The sequence below is a fragment of the Acomys russatus genome, chromosome 27 (assembly GCF_903995435.1).
Source record: "Acomys russatus chromosome 27, mAcoRus1.1, whole genome shotgun sequence".
Lineage (NCBI taxonomy): Eukaryota > Metazoa > Chordata > Mammalia > Rodentia > Muridae > Acomys > Acomys russatus.
Genome location: NC_067163.1, coordinates 23,925,907 through 23,950,141, shown reverse-complemented (window position 1 = coordinate 23,950,141; position 24,235 = coordinate 23,925,907). Strand labels below are relative to the sequence as shown.

General features: G+C 46.2%; 1 protein-coding gene and 1 non-coding gene across 6 annotated transcripts in view; both read left to right on the top strand.

Annotated features, from left to right (window-relative positions):
• Positions 1-24,235, top strand: part of Rbpms (RNA binding protein, mRNA processing factor) — a 152,881-nt gene that overhangs the window by 82,995 nt on the left and 45,651 nt on the right. For all 5 annotated transcript variants that reach the window (XR_007833245.1, XM_051169399.1, XM_051169400.1 and 2 more), the window contains exon 5: positions 11,823-11,973. Coding sequence is in view for 4 of the 5 variants with exons in the window: in XM_051169399.1 (XP_051025356.1) it covers positions 11,823-11,973 (151 nt within the window). In the remaining variant the exon portion in view is untranslated. The remainder of the gene's footprint in view (positions 1-11,822; positions 11,974-24,235) is intronic.
• On the top strand, positions 7,872-7,990 carry LOC127210366 (small nucleolar RNA SNORA26). Its single transcript, XR_007833278.1, has one exon. It is a non-coding gene; the product is annotated as a small nucleolar RNA SNORA26 (small nucleolar RNA).

The following is a 24,235-nucleotide window of genomic DNA, read 5'->3' as shown; positions in this document are numbered from 1 at the left end:
CTTATTTAGGAAAGGTATGAGATGCAGTCGTATCTGATGGATGCTTCCCCTTGTTCGTTCCTCCCTGGAACCCACGTGCACCCAGGCCTCGGCACAGTAGAGAACGGACAACAACTTTGATTATTATCTGAACAATGCGGCCTTTATAAAATCAGAAACCTGTCCCAATCAGGAGAAACGAAAAATTGAACTCTGGTGGCTCCGAGGTACCCACCTGGGGACGTGAGTGGATTGCTTAACGCGGATGGATCTTCCTTTCTTCATGTGGCAGAGGGTCCTGACATTTAAGAGGAGCCTAACAACAGCACCCACTGCACCCTGCACTGAACCCACGCCTGGTGCCGCCTTCTGTGCTGGCCCCTTGATGAGGTTCACGCTGTTCCTGGTAGCTCTGTGTCATTCTTACCTCCTCTCTGTTAATGCCTGTTGGCCATCAGCCCCCAGCACACACCCTCAAAGTTCCAATTATCCCTAATTGGTGGGAAGCGAGGCCGTGAGCAGTCCTGCCCACAGCTGAGAGCACACTAGGCTAGGAAGTCTCTCAAACTGAATTTCCTGCTTTACACTCTTGCCTGAGCAGCAGAGAACCCAGCCCCGTCCTCTTGCAGCTTTCAGTTGCCATTTGCACTATTTCATCTTCTTAAACTACTGGACAGTGCTGTTTATTAAATGGTAGAAAACTTCTAATTTCTTTTGAGAAATAACAGTAAAGCAAGAAAGAGTTTCATGGCATTGTTTTTTTTTTTTTTTTTTTAAACCTCTTTCATTTCCCTGCGTTTGTTAAGTGGTGCTCTTCCCTTTAAGTGTAGCCTGTTGTCTCTGAATGAGCCCGGCCCCCTCAGTGGTAGTAGAGGACCCGGAGCCGATTGTTTCTGCCCTATACTCAGCGTTTAGGGCTCAGCTGAATGAAAAGGTTGTTTGCAGACCTCAAGGGAGAGCTTTGCCTAAAGGCTGCTCCGAATCTGTTTCTAATCTTGTTTTATGATGCCTGCAGAAGTGAAAGCTGATAACACTCAAGAAAACTATAAATCTGTTTCACATTTCAGCCCCATGAGACCTTGGAGCATCTTTTAAAGTGTGTGTTTACCTGCTGTTCGGTGATGGAAGTGGCACGCCCGTCAGCCGCCTTAGAACACAGCTCTTATTTCTAACTTTTGCTTTTAATTTCTAAAAGTAAAAGGCAGGCCTTTCAACTTAATTTCCTTCTGTTCTGTTGAAAGCCCTATCCCCGGGATACTTCCTCTCCCTGTGACCAAAATGCTCTTTGAAAACAGAGGACTTACTCTTCCTATAAGCTGTTTTGAAATACAGCAGCATGGAAGAATGCAAATCCATACCATAACAGGGCATCACTCGACACGCAGTAGGCAGCTGACACAGATGGGCAACAGGTAGTTTACGTCTGCGAGGAGTCGGGAAATCAAGAGGCTTGAGCATCTGTGGTGGGCATAATCTGACAGCTTTAGACAAGTTAGCCGTTCTTTAGCAGAGTTAACATAGAATGACCTCGTGATACAGTTCCACTCAGAAGGAGGTAAAGATGACTGTAGTGGCCTTATTCACAGTACAGTAAAAAGGTTGAAACAGGGTGGTGAGATAGCTCAGCGGGTGGAGGCCCCTGTGGCCATGACTGACAACATGAGTTTGATCCTCAGATGGTGGTGAGAGAGAACTGGTTCCCACGAGTTGTCCTCTGACCTCTATACAGGCACCAGGCTGCATGTACGTGTCCATGCACACAAATAAATTTTTAAAAAATTAAATTGAAACAGTCTAATGACTGTTAACTGGTGAAAGGCTAAGTGTGGCTAGTTAATATTTATACAGTGGAATATTAGTCAACAATAAAAAAAAGCAGTAAAATACTGGCATGTGCTACAACAGCACAAATAAGCCTGGAAAACATTATTCTTGATAAAAAAGGTCCCATCAGAAAAGACTACATGATACATTTTAATCGTTTATATCATATGTCATTCAAACAGATTGAAAACATTATTATTAGTAATTGGTGGGGAAAGAGCTGGAAAAGAAAAAGGAGAAAGAGAGTAATTGCTAATGGACACAGTTTATTTTTGAAGCAGGAGAAAAGCCTCAAATACATTTCATTGTGGTATAAGAAATCTGTTTTGAGACAGGGTTTCGCTGCAGAGCCCAGGCTGCCCTCGAGTTTGAACTCCTCTGGCCTCTCAAGCACCACCTCAGCTAGCCAACAGAAATATTTTGAACATAATACTGTATAATTAAACCACCTCCAATCCCCTGAGTATCTTGCCCTTGGCCTTCCCACATACTGTTGTGATTGGAAAAACTTGAGTTTTAAAGTGTCTCAGAATGGGTAAGAGGAATCACTCTCTCAACTGTTATTACCTGGCGCTGGTCAACTGTAGGGGGGGAGAGGTAAGCTTTTTACAGAAGCAGCAGGTTGCTGGGCGACCACTCGCTGTTTGGTGAAGCCCAGCCAAGTGATGATCTCACGGCGTTTGAATCTAAAGACCCAGGAAAAACCTCCACCAGTCCGGTCCGCACAGCTCGCCACTATGTTTACTCCTGAGAGCTGGGTTAGTGCTTCCTCCCCCGGGTACTGTTTTCGGTTGCTAGTGCTTACAGTAACCAACACTGTTGATTCAACTCAGTTGTTCAATGCTTGCTGTGTACTGATAATTGGGCAGGAAACCGCTTTCCTGACCCTCCCTCCAGTCTCACCATACTGTTTGAATTGTTGAGCCTTCCAGGAGGAGAGCGCCTGTGTAAAGAGAAATAAGGCATAGTTAATGGCCATCACCCATGTGTGGGCAGTGATAAGGCAGGCCTGCGGGCAGGTGGGAGCAGGTGGCCCAGTGTCTCCATGGTAAAGACAAGGTTGTAAAGAAGCTGCTCGTGGGCTGTGGGCTGTGGAGCAGCAATGAGTTACTGCTGGGCTCTGTGTTTGGGGACACCAGAAAATAATAGCAGAACTCCGGAGTATGAGATTTTACAGCCAGAAACTGAGCCATTGTCCAGCAGAAGGGACCGTTACCAGTACAGAAAGGTCACTGGCTCAGCAGCACACTTGGCTTTGACTCAAGGGCCTTCTCCTCCGGTCCTGATTGTTTTCTGGGGTCTGTGATGGGAGTTCTTCTGATGGTTCTCCTAACATCATGGGAGTTAGACGGCTTTTTAAAAAGACTTGGTTTCGTTTAAATGATATATCTGTGTCTCTGTCTGTCTGTGGGTATGTGCACGTGAGTGCAGTGCCCATAGAGGCCAGAGGGGTGCTAGAAATTAAGCTCAGGTCCTCTGGAAGAGGGGTACTACTCTTTCCTGCTGAGCCATCTCTCCAGCTCTGAGGTAGAAGGTTCTTAAGGCTAAGAAGACCAAAGCAGATTACTGTAAAAGAAAATGTCTCCCCCCCCCACACACACATTCTGATAGTCTGCGTAATCCCTGCTACAAAGTACTCTGTATTTGATTGTAAGAATGGATTGAGTAAAACAGTGCTGCTTAAGCAAAAGGCCGTTTTGTCCATGCTTTGCCATAAACACCTGGCTGGGCTGCTTCTGGAATCCCTGTTCTTTAAAGCTGGAGAGGGTTTCCAAGTGGAGTTGGGTGTAGAAAAAGGACAGTCTGCGCTGTGCTAGACTCAACAGGAGAGTCTCGGCAAGCTGAGCCTTTGGACGGACATGGCTGCTCTGCTGTACTTTTTTGTTTGCTGGGCACGCATCTCAGATCCAGTAGATCGCGAGGGAGCAAGTGGGGTATCTTGACAGGAAATGGCCATCAGCCTTAACCAGAAGACGCTAGTGGGTTATATCCTGAGGAGGATGGGGCTGGGTTCTCTGGTGCTTACTAGAGCACACATTTGAGTCAGTGGCTTGGGTTGGGGTATGCTGGCACCCCATGATTCATGCAGGTAGTTGGGAAGGGGAGGCAAAGAGGATTGGCAGTTTGAGCTAGCCTGGGGTACATAATACTCTGCCTGCCAGTAAATTAATTAAAATTTGGGGGTGGGGTGTAGAGCTTACTAGGGCATATGGCTCTCCTTTTTTGAGTTCTTAATCTTGATAAAAGCCTGAGGACCATTTTACTAGAGTTTGAGAGAAAAGCAATTGGGCAAGCAGGCTGTTAATTCCCGGCAGGAAGTGGGAGTTGAAGAGGAAGAAAGCTGTGCCTTTTGATAGAGCACAAGAAAGCAGGGGAGGTCTGCCTGCAGCTGTGGGGAGATGGCGGAGTCTTCAGAAAGGGAGGCAGTGCAGAGTGTCTGAGCAGCTTGCTTACGATGTCAGCTGGTGTCTGTCCAAACGAGGTTACAGAAAAAAAAAAAAGTAGAAAGGATAAAATTAATTCTCTTTTGAGTTAGAATGAAAAACTGTCAGGCTTAGCATTGAGAATTTACAAACAGTTGCGGCGAGGGAGGAGCCACTGGCGGTGTGTGCATACATATCTCATTAAAAAGAGAATTATACCTAACATATCTTCAGGTGCATTGGTTTCCCACAGAGGGGTTTTCTGTCACAGGATTTACAGAAGTAACTCCTAAGGGGAGAAGCACTCACAACTTGACTGTTGTTTGGGCATGGTGGAATGTCATATCTCCACCCAGAGAAACAGGTTGGACTCAGAGCTCAATACAGTGTGGCACAAAACAGTGGCTAGATGGCATTCTTCAGGGATAGTGACAAGAAAGAAACTCAGTGTGCAGCGCTGTACAGCTTTCTGTTTGTTTTCCTGCTGGCCGCTGGAAGCAGAATCTTCGCTGTGGCCCGAGGCTGGCCTTGATTTCAGACCCTCTGGCCTCGGCCTCCAGGTCCTGGAATACAGGGTGTGCACCAGCACGTTGGCTTCCCTTGCTGTGATAAATCACGCAGACGAGACAACTCAAGGCAAAGGGTCACAGGCCATCACCAAGGAGCGAATTCAAGGCCGACACTCAAGCTGTGGGGGAGTTCTCTGCCTGCTGTCCTGCCCACTGCCTTGCTTGGATAAGGGGCTTTCACTCTTTTGTTCGTTCATTCATTCATTCATTCATTCATTCATTCAAGATAGGGATTCACTGTGCAGTGAATCCTGGCTCATCTGGAGCTCAATATGTAAACTTGGCTGGCCTCAAAACCAGAAGTCCTGCTTCTGCCTCCCAAGCACTCAAACAAAAGGCACGCGCTACCATGTGCAGCCAGATTTATTCATTTTTATTTTACTTGTGTGAGGGTTTTCCATGCACATGTGTGCAGTGCCCACAGAAGCCAATAGAGGATGTTGAGATATGAAGATACGATGGGATTGGAGTAGCAGTTGAGAGCCACCGCATAGGCGCTGGAGCCGAGCCCTGATCCTAAGCTAGCACTCTTAATACGGTTGCCATCCACAGTGGGGTGGGGCCTCCTACATCATCCGTCATCAGTCAGGATAGTCTCTCACACACATGGCCTCAGGCCAGTCTGATCTGAGCAATTCCTCTATCTCCTGCCCCCCTTCAAATCTAGGTTATGTCATGTTAACAGTAAAAAGCAGCATGCCACACATTGCTCTTCTGGATGGTTCTAATGTTTTTTAAGTAGTAGTCTGGATTTTTTTTTCTTAGTTTTTTGAGACAAGGTTTTTCTGTGTCCTTGACTCCAGGCTGGCCTTGAACTCACAGTGGTCTGCCTACCTCTGCTTCCCGAGTGCTGGGATTACAGGAGTGTGCCACCATGCCCAGCTCTGGATTCTCTTTTTTAAAGATAGATACTCTTAGTCTGCAGACAGTTGAATCTGTGGATGGTAAAGCCTCCAAGACTAGGTTTGGGTAGGGTTAGGCTGTCAATCATTCAGTAATAAATTACAGTCACACAATACGAACCTGTCTGTCAGCACTGAGGTGAATGACTCATAAAGAGGGTAGAAAATTACTATCATAGAAAAGGAATAAGCCATGCTTGGTGGCACTTACCTTTAATCCCAGCACTCTGGGTTCTCTAAGTTTGGGGCCAGCCTGGTCTACGTAGTGTGTTCAAGATTGCCAGGGCTACATAGTGAGACAAAAGGCAGCACAAGTGAATGAGCAGAGTGCTGAACCATGGCTGGTCAGCCAGGAAGAGTCAGGAATAAGTCACACGAATGCTAGGTTTCATGAGAAACAAGGTGTTTTTTAAAGGGGATGCTTAGTAGTTAAGAAGAGCTAGCCAGGTGTGGTGGCTCATGGTGCCTGCCTGGAAGTGCGTTGGACACTGAGAGATAGGAACCTCTCTGAGTTGGGGTTACAGAGTGAGACATCGTCCTTAAAAAAAAAAAAAAAAAAAACTGAAAAAACACAATTATTATTATTATTTTTTGGTTTTTCGAGACAGAGTTTCTCTGTGTAGCTTTGGCTGTCCTGAACTCACTTTGTAGACCAGGCTGGCCTCAAACTCACAGAGATACACCTGCCTCTGCCTCCCGAGTGCTGGGATTAAAGGCGTGCACCAGCACGCCCAGTTTAAAAACAAATATTAGTGACTTCACTAGAGGAAATATGACAGGTGATTAAAGCTCCTGTCACTAATGCAGGGACCACAATGACATCGTGTGCTTACTGAAGTAATGCTGGATGGAACACACACACACACACACACGTACACACGTCAAATTGAGAGACAGTTTACAAAACAAATGGCCAGTAAGTAATCTTAAAATGTCAAGGCGGCTGGGCGTGGTGGCGCATGCCTTTAATCCCAGCACTGGGGAGGCAGAAGCAGGCGGATCGCTGTGCGTTCGAGGCCAGCCTGGTCTACAAAGTGAGTCTAGGACAGCCAAGGCTACACAGAGAAACCCTGTCTAAAAAAAAAAAAAAAAAAAAAAAGTCAAGGCGACTGAGTGGGTAACACATAAATTCCCTATATGATTCTGGGTTAGACCCTGGATCAGAAAACACAGAACAGTCCTTACTTTTAGGAAGCCGGGCTGCAATAGAATCAATATTACTTACACAACTATAGGTGTTGTAGTTGTGTTAAAAGCTGTGTACAGACACAGACGAGGAGCAGTAAGGTAGCGTGTGTGTGTAGCAATACGCCAGCTTTTCAGGAGCCTGTAGGTGGGTGACAGGAATTCTTTGAACTATACAATTATTCTCTAAGTTGGGATTGGTTTTTCAGTAAATTTAAAGAGATAGGTAGGTAGGTAGGGGGCCATGCCCTGACACGTGTGGCAGTCAGGGAGGAACTTTGTGGGACAACTTAGGTTGTCGATCTTACACGGCAAACCTTTCTCCACAGAGCCATCTTGCTGGCCCAGCATAATTTTTTCAAGGTAAGCGGAAAATGCTAAGCAGGCCTTGTGTGCTGTGGTGCCTACTGTGGCTCTGCCCTAGGCTGTGTAGCCCTCCACAAGGAAGCCTTGATGCCAGCTTTTGATGTGATCTTCTCAGAAAGAATTTATTTACTTGTTTGTTTGCCACCACATGCATGTAGAGGTCAGAGGGCAATTTGTGGAAGTAGAGAAAAATCTCTCTCATAAATTTATAAATTATAACTAAATTAGACTATGTAAGAATTCAAATAACAGGCTGCAGAAATGGCTCAGTGGTTAAGAACACTGATTTCTCTTACAGAGGTCCTGAGTTCAATTCCCAGCAACCACATGATGGTCCACAACCATATGTGATATGATCTGATGCCCTCTTCTGGCCTGCAGGTGTACATACAGATGGAGCACTCATATACATAAATAAGTAAATCTTTAAAAAAAAAAAAAAAGATGCCCTTTCCTGTGCCCTTTTAAGGTTGTTGCGGTACTTTTGGTTTTTCGAGACAGGGTTTCTCTGTGTAGCCTTGGCTGTCCTGGACTCACTTTGTGTAGACCAAGCTGGCCTCGAACTCACCGAGATCCACCTGCCTCTGCCTCCCAAGTGCTGGGATTAAAGACGTGCGCCACCACCACCAAGCTTGTTGTTGTGGTACTTTAAGAGGCTAACAAGAAGGGTAAAGGAACTCTCCATAAAACTCAGAGATCGTACACCACACCACCTCTTTGGATCCTGTCTGGAGTCACAGATGAAGAAGAAGAAAATAATTCAAACAATACAGTCTATGCCTGTCTCTCCCTTTTCTTAAAAACGACAAGAGCCTAATATACCTGCGGGTATCTTTAAGTAGCTGTGCATATGTTACTGCTGCCTTGTTCTTTTGTTTGTTTGGTTTTGGGCTTTGGGTTTTTCAAGAGACAGGGTTTCTCTGTGTAGCCTTGGCTGTCCCGGACTCACTTTGTAGACCAGGCCGGCCTTGAACTCAGAGATCTGCCTGCCTCTGCTTCCCAAGTGCTGGGATGACAGGCGTGCACCACCTCCCCTGTCTTAGTGTCTTGTTCTTTACCGTTATTTTTTCTTTCTTTCTACAAATGATTTCACTGCCCCTAAAACTCATTGCCGAGGACTGGCAGGCCCACTCCTTAGCACTGAGTGGAGCTGCTTACTGAGGGAAGGGCCTGGCTGTTAGACACAGAATTGAACCATTCCATTTACTGCATCAGGTTACACTCTCCTGGGCCTTGGGGTGCTGGAAGAGCCTGGAATGGACACCGGGGATATACAAGAGGTAAAGTGACTGCTCTGGCTGCCTTTGTCTCTGTGTCCCAAGGTGTCCGTCCCAAGAGAGCAAAGATTGTTCATTCATTTAAGGGAGCGTCTGTCCCTTAAGTAATTAGCTATGGTTGGAGAAGCAAGGGCACAGTGTACAGATGTTGGTCCCCCAGGGTCCATTCCTGTCCTGCAACAGAAATGCTGTATCAAAAATCACACTGGCCCAGCACTTGCAAACAAAGCACGTCCCCACTTGATCTTGTGAGGACCTCAGCCACCCAGGGACTGCGTACCCCCCTATGTCTGGGGACACCCCTGTGTGATCTCACCTTTGCTCATGCCCACTCTCACCGCCACTTCTGTCACTACCATTTCATCATCCATCATACTTTTCACCTGCTCTCCCAAGGCGCTCAGCCTCGCGTGAAACTGCCCTGTGTTCTCGGATAGGCAGTGAACTACAGTGGTCTGCAGCGGCTTACTGTCTCACACAGGCTGCCCTGGCAGGGCTCGGCCTCTGAGTCCTGGCCAGTCGGGATGGCTGGAGATGCTGCCTGCTCTGTAACAGCAGTTGGGTCCCGTGGCTTTGTAAATAACAATTTCTTTATCCCCACACTAATACTGATTTCTAGAAAGTATCTTGTTTCTGATCCATGTAAAGACATGCTGCCATTTGAGAACCGGCTCTTTTCTTTATAATTGAGTTTGGTAAATTGTTAGCTGGAGGGGCAGAAATTGGTTTTGAGCAGCAGAGAGTCCCCTGTTTTTTTTTTTTTTTTTTACTTTACTGTACTCTCCCCCTCCTACTCAAAGCAACACCATGTACTATAGCCAGGGATGGGTCTTGTTAGGTTTTAATTGAAAGCACAAGGTGTCCGTGTTGTGTTCCCCCCCCCCCCCCCCCCGCCTCCCATGCTGTGTCCTATCTTTCTCCCTTCCCCTCCCCCAGCCCATCATCCTGTACCGTTTAAAATGTTTGGGACTTGTCTAATCCGTATGGATAGAAACCTAGTGGAGCAGGGTATTGATTACCAAATATGGTATTGCTGCTAAAGTGGCTGGCGGAATGCGGCTTGTATTCTGAGCCTCTGGCCTCCCAATAAGCTGCCAAACAAATTAGGTCATTTTAACTTCTGAGCTTTTTTTGTTTTGTTTTGTTTTTGTTAATAAGATGCTGGAACTTTGATTTGGAACATGCTGTTGATGTTATTTCAGCTCAAACAAGAGACAGGGTATGAGAAGGGGGCAGGAAGAAGGCAGACTCTGTCCAGCCAGCTTTAGGGTTTTTGTGCAGTAAGCAAGCACATTGACAGGCTTGGTGTGTTTAGCACACCCAGAAGCGAGCTGAAGCGTAGAATTCAGGTGTTCAACCTTGTGGTCAAAGGCTAACTCGCCACAGGGACTGCTGACAGGACCCAGGATGCTCCTCAGGTTGATGCAGGCTCAGGGTTCCATAGAAGGTTGCTGGAGGTCCGGGTAGGAGAGTATTTATTGCCTGAAGTGTGCGTGCGCTGCTCTTGTCTGCCATCCTCTCGAGAGAATGTACGAGGCCTTCCGGAGGAACCTCGCTTGCCTCTCAGCAAAGACACACATCTTTTAGTCCGTATATGGAAGTCCTTGGCCATGAGGGTAACATTACTGTTTCTCCTTATGGACAAGGTCACCCTCTGTAGCCCAGGCTCCCCGTGAACTCGTGCTTCGCCTCTTGTCTCCGCTTCCGCTGAGATTCCTGATGTGAGCCCGTGACAATAGGTGTGCTAGGATGAAGCGGGTGTCCGTTGTAGGATGGCAGAAGCAAACACCGCTTCGGATGACAACCTTGTTTTCCTTACGTGTGCTCTAGTCATGCAGTTAGCTGGCTCACTAACTAAGGACCGCAAGGTGAAATTTGCTCTTTATATTTCCCAGAACTGATACTTTTTTTCCCCAGTTTTATTGATTGGACCTATACAAATGCCATCTTCCTTGCTGCTGTTCCCCCTCCCCCATGTTTTCTATCTAGCCTTAATGGTTGTCTTCTCAACAAATAGCTGAGTCAGCGTTCTTCAGGCTCCACGGTATCTCTGGGTCTGGGATGTTTGCCGGCAGCTGCCCAGTCTCCTCCCAGGTCTCCTCACCCCCTGCGCCCCCCTACTTTTCTTTAAGTTAAGGAAGTTGGGGAGTGGAGTGATGCACCTATGAAACTCTCAAACGATAAATAAAAAGAAAGGAAGGGATGTGGGAGCCACCGGGCCCATGCACATGCAAAGTTTGTATTCTTAGCATAATTTACTTTTAGGACTGAGAAACATAAGGTCTGGATCTGGGGTGATTTTGTTTTTTTGTTTTTGTTTTGTTTTGACACTGTTGGTACTATCCATAATTACTAGCATTGAATGTTTTTCATTCGATTTTTAGTTTTGCTTGGTAAAAGAGACACCTCCCCAACCCCGAGACAGGGTTTCTCTGTGTAGCCCTGGTTGTCCTGGATAGGACAGGCTGGCCGTGAACTCACGGAGATCTGCCTGCCTCTGCCTCCCGTGTGCTGGCGAGTACTACTGTGCTCACTGAAACATGACTTTTTTATTTTTAAAGGTCAACTGCAGTGGTAGGAAGGAGCAGTAACTAAAGTTGCTTTCATCTCAGGCCCATGGAGCCTTTTGTTTCCTTAAGTACCGTGAAAGGCAACCTTAAAAAAAACCAGGATCTCACCACTTGAAGCCTGGCAAATTCATGTAGTAACTAGAATCCAATGATAATATTTACATTTAAAATATTGCAGCTATTTAATTCCTAGGTTCTGAGTATGCAGGCCTGTGTATTACCTTTGTAAAGCTGAACTAGAGACAGACTGCTTTTTCTCTATTTATAGATAACTAAAAGCACTGAAGAATCTCATTGTTTATAGTGACAGTCAGAGTGCAGCCTACCCAGGGTTTCAGGTGGCAGGCTCTGGTGCTGCCCAGCATGTCACTTTCTAGATCACAGTCGTACGTTGTTCCGTGCTCAGTAGCAGCCGCCAGTCAAAGCTTTTAAGCTGTGTTATGAATTCGTTGGTCCGCATTTTAAAAGCGGGACTAGAAGATGTTCAGGAAGAACAGGGTGATTACGGAACCGATGGCATGGGCTGAGTCTGCCTGGCCCTCTGACCAGGTTGTACTGTGGGTTTTGCATGTTCTGTTTTGATACTGAGAATGAGAGCCCTTGCTGACCCTGTCCCCCAATAGTTTATAGGTGTGGTGTTTTTTTCTTTTTTTGTCACCATTCTGGTTTACATCTTCGTTTGTTCTTTTTTTTTTTTTTTTTTTTTTTTTTTTTTTGTTCCCCAAAGGGCATCCGCTTCGATCCTGAAATCCCGCAAACACTACGACTAGAGTTTGCTAAGGCAAACACGAAGATGGCCAAGAACAAACTCGTAGGGACTCCAAACCCCAGTGCGCCTCTGCCCAACACTGTACCTCAGTTCATTGCCAGAGAGCCATGTAAGTTGATCTCCTTTTCTTTTTTTGAAAAAACAAAAACAACAACAGGGAAGAACTGTCACGTGCTGCTTGTGAGACAACACTGTGAGACGCCAAGCTAGCTGGTTCTTGTTTTCCATCTTGGCGAAGAGATAGCCTGTTCTTCTTACCTCAGTTGGTGCGTTCTTGTTGGTGATTGGCCATTGTGAAAAAGGGCTCAGTTTGAGCAGAGTGTGTCTTCCAGATGATCATCTTCTGGGTTTCCTTGACATGCCATTGGCCACTGTGAGTGCGCCCGTACTGTCTTCCCTGTTCCCATCCTTGTGAATTCGCGTCACTCTGTCGAAGCACATCAGTTCTTTGCCTTTGGAAAAATATTAGAAGTAAAAGAAGCAGTTGTTGAGGAGGAAGTGGTCCTGTTTTGACAACTGTCGAACTGTTGGGCGAGTAACAGACACACAGGATTTGTAGACTCTGAACAGGCAGCTCTAGCATTCTAAGACCAGTAAAGTTGTAGAGAAACCTAGGTTTCCTGCTTTGAGTTATTTAAGGACACTGGCTAGTTGTTGAACAAGATTTTTTTTTGCCCCACATGTATGTCCTTTTGCCCTTAACTGTGGAGACGATGACTTCTGCTCTTGAGTGAATAACTTTAAAGGGCTGACTTTATTTTCCCTCGTGAGGCTCAATCAGTGGCAGAAGTGAGGCGTGAGATGGACTTAATTTTTCCTTTCATTACAGACCCATGTGTGATTTAATATGGCAGGGCGCTCACAAAAGTCCAGGCTTCACCCAGTGTTCCGGAATGTTCTATCTCATGGTTCTTGATCTTCTTTCCAAAGCATGCAGTCCTGATCCCCTGACTGCCTAATTTAAAGGCACATGGGCTCCTTGCTTGCCCCATGTCATGTGCACATCAGATTCAATCAGATCTTCCTGGAAGCTAATTAAGAAAGCTGGTGCCGGCCAGACAATAGTAGTTTCACCCCTACTGCTGCCGAACACAGAGTTTTTTTTTGTTTTGTTTTTTTTTTTTTGCAGAGCTAGAAAAGAAAGTCATAACAGAGGGTAATGATTATTTTGCTTTTTCATGTCTTAGAGAAACTTGAATAATTAGGAAGGAAATCTACACAGAACTGCATCTGTAAGGCATCTGTCCCATAATTCATTTTGACCCATTTAGGCTGGTGCATTGTGATACATTTATTAATTTATAAATAAACAATTATTAAAGCAAGTGGATGAGTAAGTTGACATTTGAATTTTGCTGTCTGGATTCTGGAAGCATTTATGTCCATTTTTCTTTGTGTCTGGAAGTTTTCTTTCTTGATAAGGCATGTAGAACAAATATGTTTAGGTTTTACATGTGAAAGAAATATGCTTGCCTTGGATCTCGGTGCCACTTGAAATCATTCATTCAAACAGGAAGTGTCACCCTGGTGACAAATCAAACTTAAGCCTTTCGATGTTTATGCTGACAGCTTTTTTTTTTTTAAGAACTGAAACCTACGTGGCATGAAGCTAGGGACCAGATAGACAGGCTGCTCAGAAAGTAGGGTAGAAGCTATAAAGGTGCGCGCAGTAGCCATCCTCGGGCCCCTGAAGTTACAGGAGCGCATGTCAGCGGAGCTCAGCTGTCTGGCCACACTGCTTATTTCCTTTCCATGCAAATAGAACAGACCGCTGAAGCTGTCAGACAGTCTCCATGGCACAGTCGGAACTGCTGGGCTGCTCCTGGCAAAACAAACTTGAAGCTGGGTGTGGTGGCTCACACCTGTAATGCCAGCGGGGTGGTGGTGAGCGGCAGGAGAATGGCCATGTTTGAGGCCAGCCTGAGCACCACGGTAGGTTTCAGTCCTCCCCCACACTGTCCCCCAACACCCAACCAAAAAGCTATTTTTTGAAAAATCAGATAACTTTAATTTTCTCAAGAAAACACTGTTATCATGGCTTCTCTTTATATAGCTCTTTTTTTACAACAGACAAACAGCTCCGCTGTAATTCAGCCGACCTTGTCATCCACTAGCATTCCCTCTGGGAACTGTGGTTTTTTTCCATGTCTTATCCACTGACTAAATGCCTGCGTGGGCGTGGACTGGTGGGTCCAGTTACACCGTGTGCCGTTGGTCTGTTTAACTACATGTCAGGTAGAGAGCTCAGTGGACTTAGTTACGGGGGCTGGGAAAGCCCCGGGGGCTTCTGTTGTTTCCTGCGAGGACCTGCCATGAATGCTGCTTTTTGTCAGTGTTCTCACATGGAACGTACTCCTTACCGTCTCTAAAGGAGACATGTTCTCTGACTTGATTATACAACAAATACTCGCTTGCACTGAATTCTCAATTGTATACCTGGTGAACTGAACCGAGGACCCAGTGTACTGCGCCCTGGGAAAGAAGGAAGCTGTGGTCGCCACTACCAGAGCTGTCAGTGTAAGAACTTGGTGGCGGTCACGGTTGTCAGGAAATTTCGGCCCGTTGTGAAGGACACAGGGGAGGAGCTCTACTGCCTGGTCTAGATGACACCTAACTCCTGTGTGTGCTAGCCATGCGTACTTCCCTCATGCTGGCTGAAAGGAGTGAGGAGCCCGGCTTTACTGTGTGGGGGCGGTGGCAGCTTTGGCTCTAGCAGCTACTGACAAATGTAGTGACCTGCACAAAGACATTTAATTTTTCTGTGCTCCTGTTCCCTCAACTATAAAACGAAATTATCTTTTAGTCCACATGGTTGTAATAATTAACAAAACTATACCCCAAGACCACCGAGGTCAGGATTAGGGAGACATAAATGTGAGTGGGGTAGCAGGAGAATGGGAGATGTGATCCAATTTTATTTTCATAGAACATCTGGGCTGCTGTTCTTTTTCCCTGTTGGTTGATGATTGTCAGCATCATGTGGCCACATCCACTTGTCCTTCCTTGTTAGGCTTAGGAGAAAGAATGAATGGTACAATCCAGGAAACTACTCTGTCTTCCTAACTAGTTTTTAGACACGATAGACAGGATTTTTCTATGTTATCTTGGCTGCCCTGGACTCTCTCTGTAGACCAGGCTGGCCTCGAACTCACAGCGATCCTGGGACTTATAACTATTATCCTTACAAGAGAAAAAAGAAACATCAGGTTTGTGCAGTGTAGACAGAAGACCCCCATGTGTCCATGGGAGGTGGCAGCCCTCTGTGACAGTAGAAGAGGCCCCAGAAGAAACAAGCCTGCTGGTGTGTCGGACTTGGTCTTCCTTGCTTGAAGTCCGTATGACAGGTCAATTTCTCTTTAAACCTTGTTGTCAATGGCTGTCTGTCATGAACTAGTATGTCAGGTGACGGATTTAAGACTATCACAGCTTTAGGAACTTTGATCTATCACCTGCATTGTGTCTCTGCTTTCTCAGGTGTGAAGCTGTGATTCTAATTGCTGCCCCACACAGTCACAAGGATTAACTGCTGCGTGTAAAACTTTGAAAGTGGCCATGTAGGCAGTCCTCAGTGGGCACTGACTGTAGCTATGTGTGTGTAAAGACACGCACGGTCTGTGCCTTTGCTCCTCCTGTGGTTAGTTGTCTGCCTTTGTACACTCAACATCGAGCATCTAGAAGTGCACATGGAGTTTTTGTTTTTTGTTTTTTTGTTTTTGTTTTTAACATTTCAAGGATTTGCTTTTCTGTTTTTAAATCCGGTCGTAATTGCTTACTGCCAGCAAATAATGTGGGAGGAGCTACAGCATAAAGATCTGTAAAAATGTGCAGTCTTTAAACGTGTGTGTGTGTGAGACACGTATGTGTTGTGTGTGTGTGAGACACGTATGTGTTGTGTTGTGTGTGTGTGTGTGTGAGAGAGAGAGAGAGAGAGACACGTATGTGCACGTGCCAGGGGAGGGTGCCCTAGCCCCTGGACTTGCAGGTGGTTTGTGAGTTGCTTGCTGTGAGTGCTGGGAGCCAATTCTGGAAGAGCAGCAAGTGCTCGAAACTGCAGTGCCACGTCTCTAGCAGCCTCCCCACCCCTAGGATGAAGTCTTTCTGGGATGTACTGAAGTGCAAATATTTAAGAAGTAAAACTTGAGTCATGTTTATCATTGTGCACATGAAATTTAATTGGATAAATGGTTTTGAGTTTAGACTGTTGGCAGCGTCCCCCTATATCAGAGTCTTCCTAAAGGCAGAGACAGTCGACATCTGAAACGGCCTTTGTTCAGATTAAACAGACCCTCCTTTTTCATTTTTTTTTTTACGCTATATATATTTTTTAAGATTTATTTTTTATTATGTATACAGTGCTTTGCCTGCATGTACACCTGCAGGCCAGAAGAGGGCATCATGTCACATTATAGGTGGTTGTGAGCTACCATGTGATTGCTGGGAATTGAGCTCAGGACCTCTTGAAGAAAAGTCAGTGTTCTTAACCTTTCAGCTGTCTCTCCAGCCACTCATTCTTTTTTATTTAAAGACAGGTTGGCCTTTCCCTCAGTATGTCTAACGAATGACCTTGAACCTCTACCTCCCAACTGCTGTTCCCCACCATGGCCACGTTTCTTGCAGCACTGGACATTGAGTCCTCTGCCAACCGAGTGCCGTCCCTGGCCCACAGTGAGGCTTCTCAGTGGACTCCTGACTCTGCAACAACCCAGCTTCCGGAGTTTCAACCCTAGGAGTTTATGATCTGTGGGATCTAAGCTAAGACTTTGTTCTGAATTGTGTGCACATGTGAGTGCATTCGGAGGCCAGAGGTCAACTTCAGGGGCCATTCCTTAGCAGTGGTAGACCTTTTACTTTCTCTCTCTCTCTCTCACTCTCTCTCTCTCTCACTCTCTCTCTCTCTCTCACTCTCTCTCACTCTCTCTCTCTCTCTCTCTCTCTCTCTCTCTCTCTCTCTCTCTCTCTCTCTCTCTCTCATACACACACACACACACACACACACACACACTCAATGAGACTTTTAGTTTGCCAGCCAGAGATAGACTAAGCCAACGAACTCAAGTTCCTCCTGACTCTACTCCCCCAGCGGTGGATTGCAGGCACGGTCCACCATGCCTGGCTTTCTGTATAGATGCTAGGAATTGCACCCAGAGCCTTACACCTATGAGCTGACCTCTTTACCGCCCGATCTATCTTTCCTGCCCCTTACCTCAGATCTTTTAGACACACCTTGGGATGTAAGGTGCAGTTGTACTTGGGGATCGTCCATAGGCCAAGGAATTGAACAAGCTTTACTCGGCCCTGTCTAACTCCCCTCCTCCCTTGTAGGCCCTAAAGCATTGCACTTTCCCACTGACTCAGGACTGCCCAAGCTTCACACCGAGGGGAAGTCCGTAGTGCTCGTGTGTGTGTGGCGGGGGCGGATTGGTCCTCCCTGTCTGAAGCTCCCAGGTGACCGGAAAACAGCTCTGTGCTTATCTTCAGAGCAACAGCACAGCATATACCACTGCAGTCTCTGTAGACATATGTCTGTCCCCATGCTTGCTTGCTCTAGCAGTGCCAGGTGAGGTGCCAGTGCTGTGAGGTGCTAGGAACCCTCCTCCCGTCTGCGTACGTGGGGTCTCTTGGGAAAATAGGGACAGGCGAGAGGGAACATCTGATCAAGGGCAGGAGGCAGGGAGCAAAGAAAGAGGCTCACTTGCAGGTTTGTGGGGATACGGGTGGAATCGTGACTCTGGGAGCAACTTCCTTAAACTTTTTAACCTCTGGTGATAAAAATTCTGGGTGCTTCCTGTGACAGTCTGTGTAGTGTGTGTGTGTGTGTGTGTGTGTTATGTACACACCTTTGTACAGGTGAATGGGGGGGGGGACAGAAGTCGCCCTTGCCGCATCCTCCTTTCTCTGTCACCGTCCACCTTGTTTTTTTGAAAAACTGGGTCTCTGAGTGAACCTGTGACTCAGTGACTGGCGATACTGCCTAGTCAGCAAGCTTCAAGGAGCTTCCTGACGACTGTCCCTCCCCTCAAGTGCTAGGATGACAGGAGCCCACAGTCCCTCTCAGCTAGTTTATGTGGGTGCTGGGGAGCTGACCTTGAATGTGTATGTAGTAGCTACTTCACCAACTGAGCCATCTTCCTAGTTACGTGTTCTCAGGGTGGGCGTGCGTACGTGTGTCTGTGTGTGTGTGTCTGTGTGTGTGTGTGTGTGTGTGTGTAGGTGTGTAGGTCCGTAAAATAGAGTCATCTTTGTCCTATTCAGTTTTTACTGTGTTTACTCGACTCTCCCCATTGCTACAGCTAAATCCCTGACAAGCACAGGTTTATGGAACGCCATGACAGGGGATGCAGGGGATAAGGATGAAGCGAGCGGTGACACTGGGTCTGCAGTCTGAAGCACAGAGATGCTGCCTTCTTCCTGGCAGTCAGTCCCAGGTGTCAGCCCTTGGAAGTTGCTGTTCATATTCAGGGTCTTCATCCTTGGTCAAGCCTGCCCGGAATGACCTCACAGACACAGCTAGAGGCTCACGTCCTAAGTGGTTGTGAATCATACATAGATGATCACCAAACCGTGTTTTAGGTCGTGTTGCAGTTGGACCAGGGCTTTGTACACACTAGGCACGTATACTGCCAGCTGGGCCATGTCACCAGCCCCAGATCTCTTTCTCCCCCCTAAATGTTCTTCTCAGACTTAAATATATTTAAAAAAAAAAAATTTTTTTTTTTCCAGTTTTTTTTTTGAGGCTGGAGAAATGGTTTAGTGCTCCTAACCCTAAGGACCTATGTTTACATATGGTACCCATATGTTGTCCTCTGATATCCACATGGGTGCCTTGGCGTGCATGTACCCACACCTAGATTCACGTGTGTGTGTGTGTGTGTGTGTGTGTGTGTGTGTGTGTGTGTGTGTAGGAACATATTAATAAGAAACCATGGCCCCTCCCTGAACTATCTCTGTGATGGAGCCTGGATTGCCCTCAGGGTACCCACTCCACTCCTGAGGTGGGAATGATAGGACACATGCCTTTGTTTATCCCTCTGTCTTACCCAGTTTCTACTGGTTTTGACGGGTGAGGATCCTAGTGTAAGCTGGGCATGGTGCTCAAGCCTTGAAACATCAGCACTGTGTTACGTTATGAACCCTGCTGTCGCCCTCATCCTCATCGTGTCCTGGCCCCACCCCAGCCCCCACCCTGCCGCCGCCCTTGCCAAAAACAGCAAACAAACTAAAAGAGGGCTGGAGGGAAACTGTAGTGTGTGTGTGTGTGTGTGTGTGTGTGTGTGTGTGTGTGTGTGTGTGTGTGTGTTGGGGGGGGGTCTTGAGGGAGTCAGAAGCAGTGGTGCATGTTTTGAGGAGTGGAAGCCAGGGCTCCAGGCCAGCCTGGGGCAAATGAGACCCCGTTTTGACCCCACCTCCCTCTAGCCACCCACAAGTCAGATGGAGGCTAGAGGCCAGTACTCCAGGATGTAAAGAGAGACATGACACGTGGTGGCTTTTGGCATTTTTCTTCAAGAGCCTTGTGATGGGACTCGGGCCTAGAGGGATCTGTTCTTGCTGGGAATAGTTTGAAACTGGTGAATTCATGACACTCACAGGAACGTGGCACAGTGCATTCTCCAGATGCCCTGCCCCTAGGAGGTGTATTCTCAAGAGGCCACAGGATTGATATACCAGGTACTAAGGTCCCCAGAAGACAAGGACCAGCAAGACCAGCTCGCCCGCCCCGACAGATGCCAGAACAGAACTGTCGTAAGGAGCAGCCATCTTTGACTGAACCATTTCATGTGAGCCACTTTTTGTCTTGTAGTGAAATAACCTGAGAAAGAGGAGAGCTTTGTTCTGGCTCAGAAGGTTGAGTTTGGGATTGGTTTCGGCCCGTTGCCTACGGCCCATGCACTTCCTGGCATGAACACGTGGCCAAACAAAACAAAGAAACAAAACAAAAGAAAGGGCATGCTCTCAGCGACCCGAAGACCACATTAGGTCACACTGAAAGTTTCCGCTGTGTAGCGCAAGCCTGTAAAATGGCCGCTGGAGAACACTCAAAATCCACCCAACATTGTCTGCCTCCACCTCGCTTCTGTCCTCAAACTTACATACACCTATAATGGTTGGTGTTTAGGAGTTTAATAATTTAATAACACTATGAGGTCTGGCTGTATTCACGGCTTATTTCAAGCGAAAGATAAATTGTTACACAGCTGACCTTGAATTCCTGGTCATCCTGCGTTCACCTCCCAAGAGATCACGCCTGGCTCAGCATCTGTTTCATCATCAGAGCATGGATATGCTCTAAACAAACCCGCCTTCAGAACCCAGCAACTTAAATCTCAGGGGTCAGGATTTTGGTAGCTCTCATAAAACAGAAGCATTCCCACATTCTGGGGTATGTCTTTCTCCTAACGACACTGCTTAAAATCTGCATTAAAATCTCAATTACTCTACCCATGTTTAAAAAAAAAAACAAAACCACAGGATTTGTAATCCAGATAATTCCCCCACCTGTGCTTTGTAAACTAAATTTATTGATGGCAGTGTTTGTGTAAGCACCAGGTAGGCAGGCATGGTCCAGAAGAAAAGCAGGCAGCACTTATTTAATTAGGCTGGTTTGCCACAGGGTCTCAGGTTGGCCTGGACTTTCCAAGTATGGTGATTGTAGGTCTGCGCCACCACTCAAATTCTTGTCAGGTCTTACTTTGCTGTTAGCCACTGTTGCAAATTTCTGTTGGTTCTTGCCTCCCACCCTGGGGGTTCTCGAATAAACGGTAGCTGTTTCTTGTACAGTAGCAATTCTCAGCGTGGTCCTCAAACCTTTAGGTGGCCCTGCTCTCTCTGCCCTCCCTGCTCTACATTCGTGGTTGAACATAGTGGGCTAGGCCTAGCTATTCTCAGGAGGGTAGTTTTCCTTCCTTATTGTACAGTGGTGAACACAATTAAATTACTGGCCTTTTAATACAACATTTGCTAGTTAAAATTTTATTCTTTATACTTTTGTTTGTTTTTGAGACAGGGGTTCTCTGTTTAGTCTTGGCTGTCTTGGAGCTAACTCTGTAGACCAGGCTGGCCTAGAACTCAGAGATCCATCTGCCTCTGCCTTCCAGGTACTGGAATTAAAGCCGTGCTGCACCACTGGCCTGGCTTCTTTATATGTTTTCTATTTAAAAAAAACCAAAAAAAAAAAAAACCAAAATGTTATCTAATGCCCTTGATGGTGATGTGGAGTTTTCATCTGAGTGAGTATTTCAGTGGCAGGTCACTTGGCTAGAGTCCCTGAGACCTTCGGTTGGATCCCCAGCACGACATACAAAAGTTGTGCATACATATGTGTGCACATATGTAAATAAAACATGCTCTTCTGCGATTTTAAGTTGAAGTGAATGCTATCCTTTTTTTTAATGGAAATTGATGATCTGTGGCTCTTCATACATGAAGATTTGGCAGACAGGTTTTCTCACAAATGGGCAAGATAAGCTTGTTATTTTAAGGAAAATAATTTATGACCAAAAAAAAAAACACTTTAATTAGACATTAATGCTTTTAATTAATTGAATATTTAGTTAAGAGACTTTTCTACTACCATGAGTTACAGCTTCCCAACTCATAGCTGTGAAATTAATGGATTTTTTTTTTTATTATTATTGCATAGTGAAATGAGTCAGGATTTGGAAGATCCACATAACTCAACCAGTATTTTTCCAATGACATGATTTATTACAACATCATGGAAGAGGAAGAAATCCTTCTAAAAGTAACAGTTTGCTTTAACATAACAGAATCCTATCCCTCCAGAACTACTACCTGTCTAATCTAGAGGGGGAGGGGAGTAAGAGAGGATGACCCCCCTCCCCCAGGGAGGACACACATGTAACATGCTCTCTTATATGGAATCTGGTTTGACTATATCGGTGATATCAAGCAGGAAGGGCTCTTAGAGGGAGGAGGAATGGACAGAAAGGGGAAGGATGGTGAGGAATGAATGTGAGCAAAGTACAGGGGAATAAATGTGTTCAAATGTGTATTGAACAGGGCTGGAGAGATGACTCAGCAGTTAAGCACACTGGCTGTTCTTCCAGAGGACCCTGGGTGCGATTCCCAGTTAGCCGCATGGCAGCTCACAGCTAGCTGTCTGTAACTCCAGGACCCGACACCATCACACAGACACACACGCAGGCAAAACACCAATGCACATGAAATAAGTAATTACAAAAGTTTTAAAAGTGTGTAACAAAGCCCATTGTTTTGTTCACTAACTTAGAAAATTGATTTCTAAAAAGAATTGTTCTGTCACGTTTTGTTGTAATCTCAGAGCCAACCCTAAAAGGGCCTCTGCAGCTTGTCCGATTTGGTGACAACTCTCTCAAGCCATATTTTCCTCATGTACTAGAACCAAAACAGTGTGCTGAGGTAAATTTAATTAGAAGTAGAAGAGGGTCTATTTGTCATTTAGTAAACCAAATACTAAGGAGAGCTGCAGAAATGAGGAACTAAAGCCTTTTCTTAATGAAGGGTGCTCTGCTCTCCTCCCCCAAAGATCCCATTTCCATCCATGGCTTTTTTATTTATTATTATTTTTTGACTGAATAATTTTTATCTAATGCAAAGCAGGTGTCAATTGATACTATTCCCAACAGTCTTTGGAACTGCTGGTTGGTTTTCCCCTGTATGTCATCACTGTTGTGTTGCCCTCCTTGCACAAATCTCTACTCTTACTAGCTCTATTCCCAAGATCCTCTGCCTCTAGGCAAGGTTGGCACATGCCTGAGATCTAGAGGGTTCTAAAGGCGGTCCACAATAAACAAGCAACAAGTGATGGGCAGCGTACTTGAGCCCTGGGTTCAACCCCTATCGCTGCACTGCATAAGCCAAGCGTGGCGAGTGGTACATGCCTGTAATCAAGGCACTAAGGAGGTGCAGGTGGGAGGAGTGGAAGCTCAGAGTCATCCTGGGCTACTCAAGACTTTGTTTCAAGCCACCCACTTTAAGTAAGTAGGTAGGTAGATAGATAGATAGATAGATAGATAGATAGATAGATAGATAGATAGGGTAGATAAGACGATAAAATAAACCCCCTTGGGAAGCTTGTGTCATTAACACTTTTTACTGGTTGGGTGGTTACAGGGTAGATCCGTGGCCAGCAATGGAGCTTAGCAGTTAGACCAGAAGGGCTTGGGGCTTTGCGAGCTTTTTGCCTTCTTGAGGTACGTAAGGCCACCTGTTGCCAAGGTGTAGCACATCACCGCGTGTTTACTCTCAAAAGATCCTCTTCATGGTCATGGTCAAGCCTGTTTGCCCACCTGCCCATTCTTTTACCCAGGGCCAGTATCTTAAGAATTGTAGAAATTAAACATTTTTGGTTTTGGTTTTGGTTTGTTTTGTTCTTGAGACAGGGTTTCTCTGTGTAACAGCCCTGGCTGTCCTGGAACTCAGAGAGATCCACCTGTCTCTGCCTCCCAAGTGCTGGGATTAAAGACGTGCGCCACCACTGCCTGGCAAAATTAAACATTTTTTTAAAGCACAGTGGTTTTAAGGGATCATAACATAGTTTTTAAAATACGCATACACAGTTTTTTCATCTTCATTGGTCTCTGCCACCATAATGTAGCTGCTTTAATTTAACCAAAAATTTGCAGGAAACTGTTACTCCAGGAGATAGCATTTTAATACAGTGGGTGCATAACAACAAATAAACTACAGATAGCTGACTGAGTGGGGGCATTTGCTCCTGCAGTACTGCTAACAACCCGCTTGGATGCCCAGCTTTAGGCTTTGTGGATTCATACCCGTGAGTATGTGGCTGACCCCTAATGATGGAGTTCCCTGTAACCAGGGCTCTGCCTTCGGAAAGATTGGCAGATGTGGTGGCCGCTAGGAGAGGGAAAGAGTGGAAAAGCCTCGGGTGTAATGCATTTGCCACTGACGCCCCGGCCTCCTCCTCTGTGTCCTGCAATGCGTTAGCCTCCAGGAGCTCAGAAGGGCAGGAGCAGTGGGTGTCTGCTTCAACAAAATGGTTTAATTAGTGGCCGGAGGTGGAGGAGCATCTTTCTGCCCTTTAATGAAATAGCCCTTGAATGTCAAGGAGATGAAGCTAGCCAAACATTAACAGCTCTGCACTGGAAGTGGCGGCAAATTCTGCTCCTAATTCTCTTGCTTGAGTTTAGCAATCATTTCGTCGGGGGTAAGGGGAGGAGTTGTGCTCGACTGTTAGGCTAGAGGAAACAGGCCTGTAGGACCATCATCAGCATGAGGTAGAACGGGGGCTGAGCATGGCCTTCTGCAGCATGCCCAGAGGCTGAGGGCTGTGGATGGCAGAGGGCTCTGGAACTCTATGACCCTGTTAGCTGAGCATAGGAAAGATCTCCGGACGCAGAACGTGTGCAGGA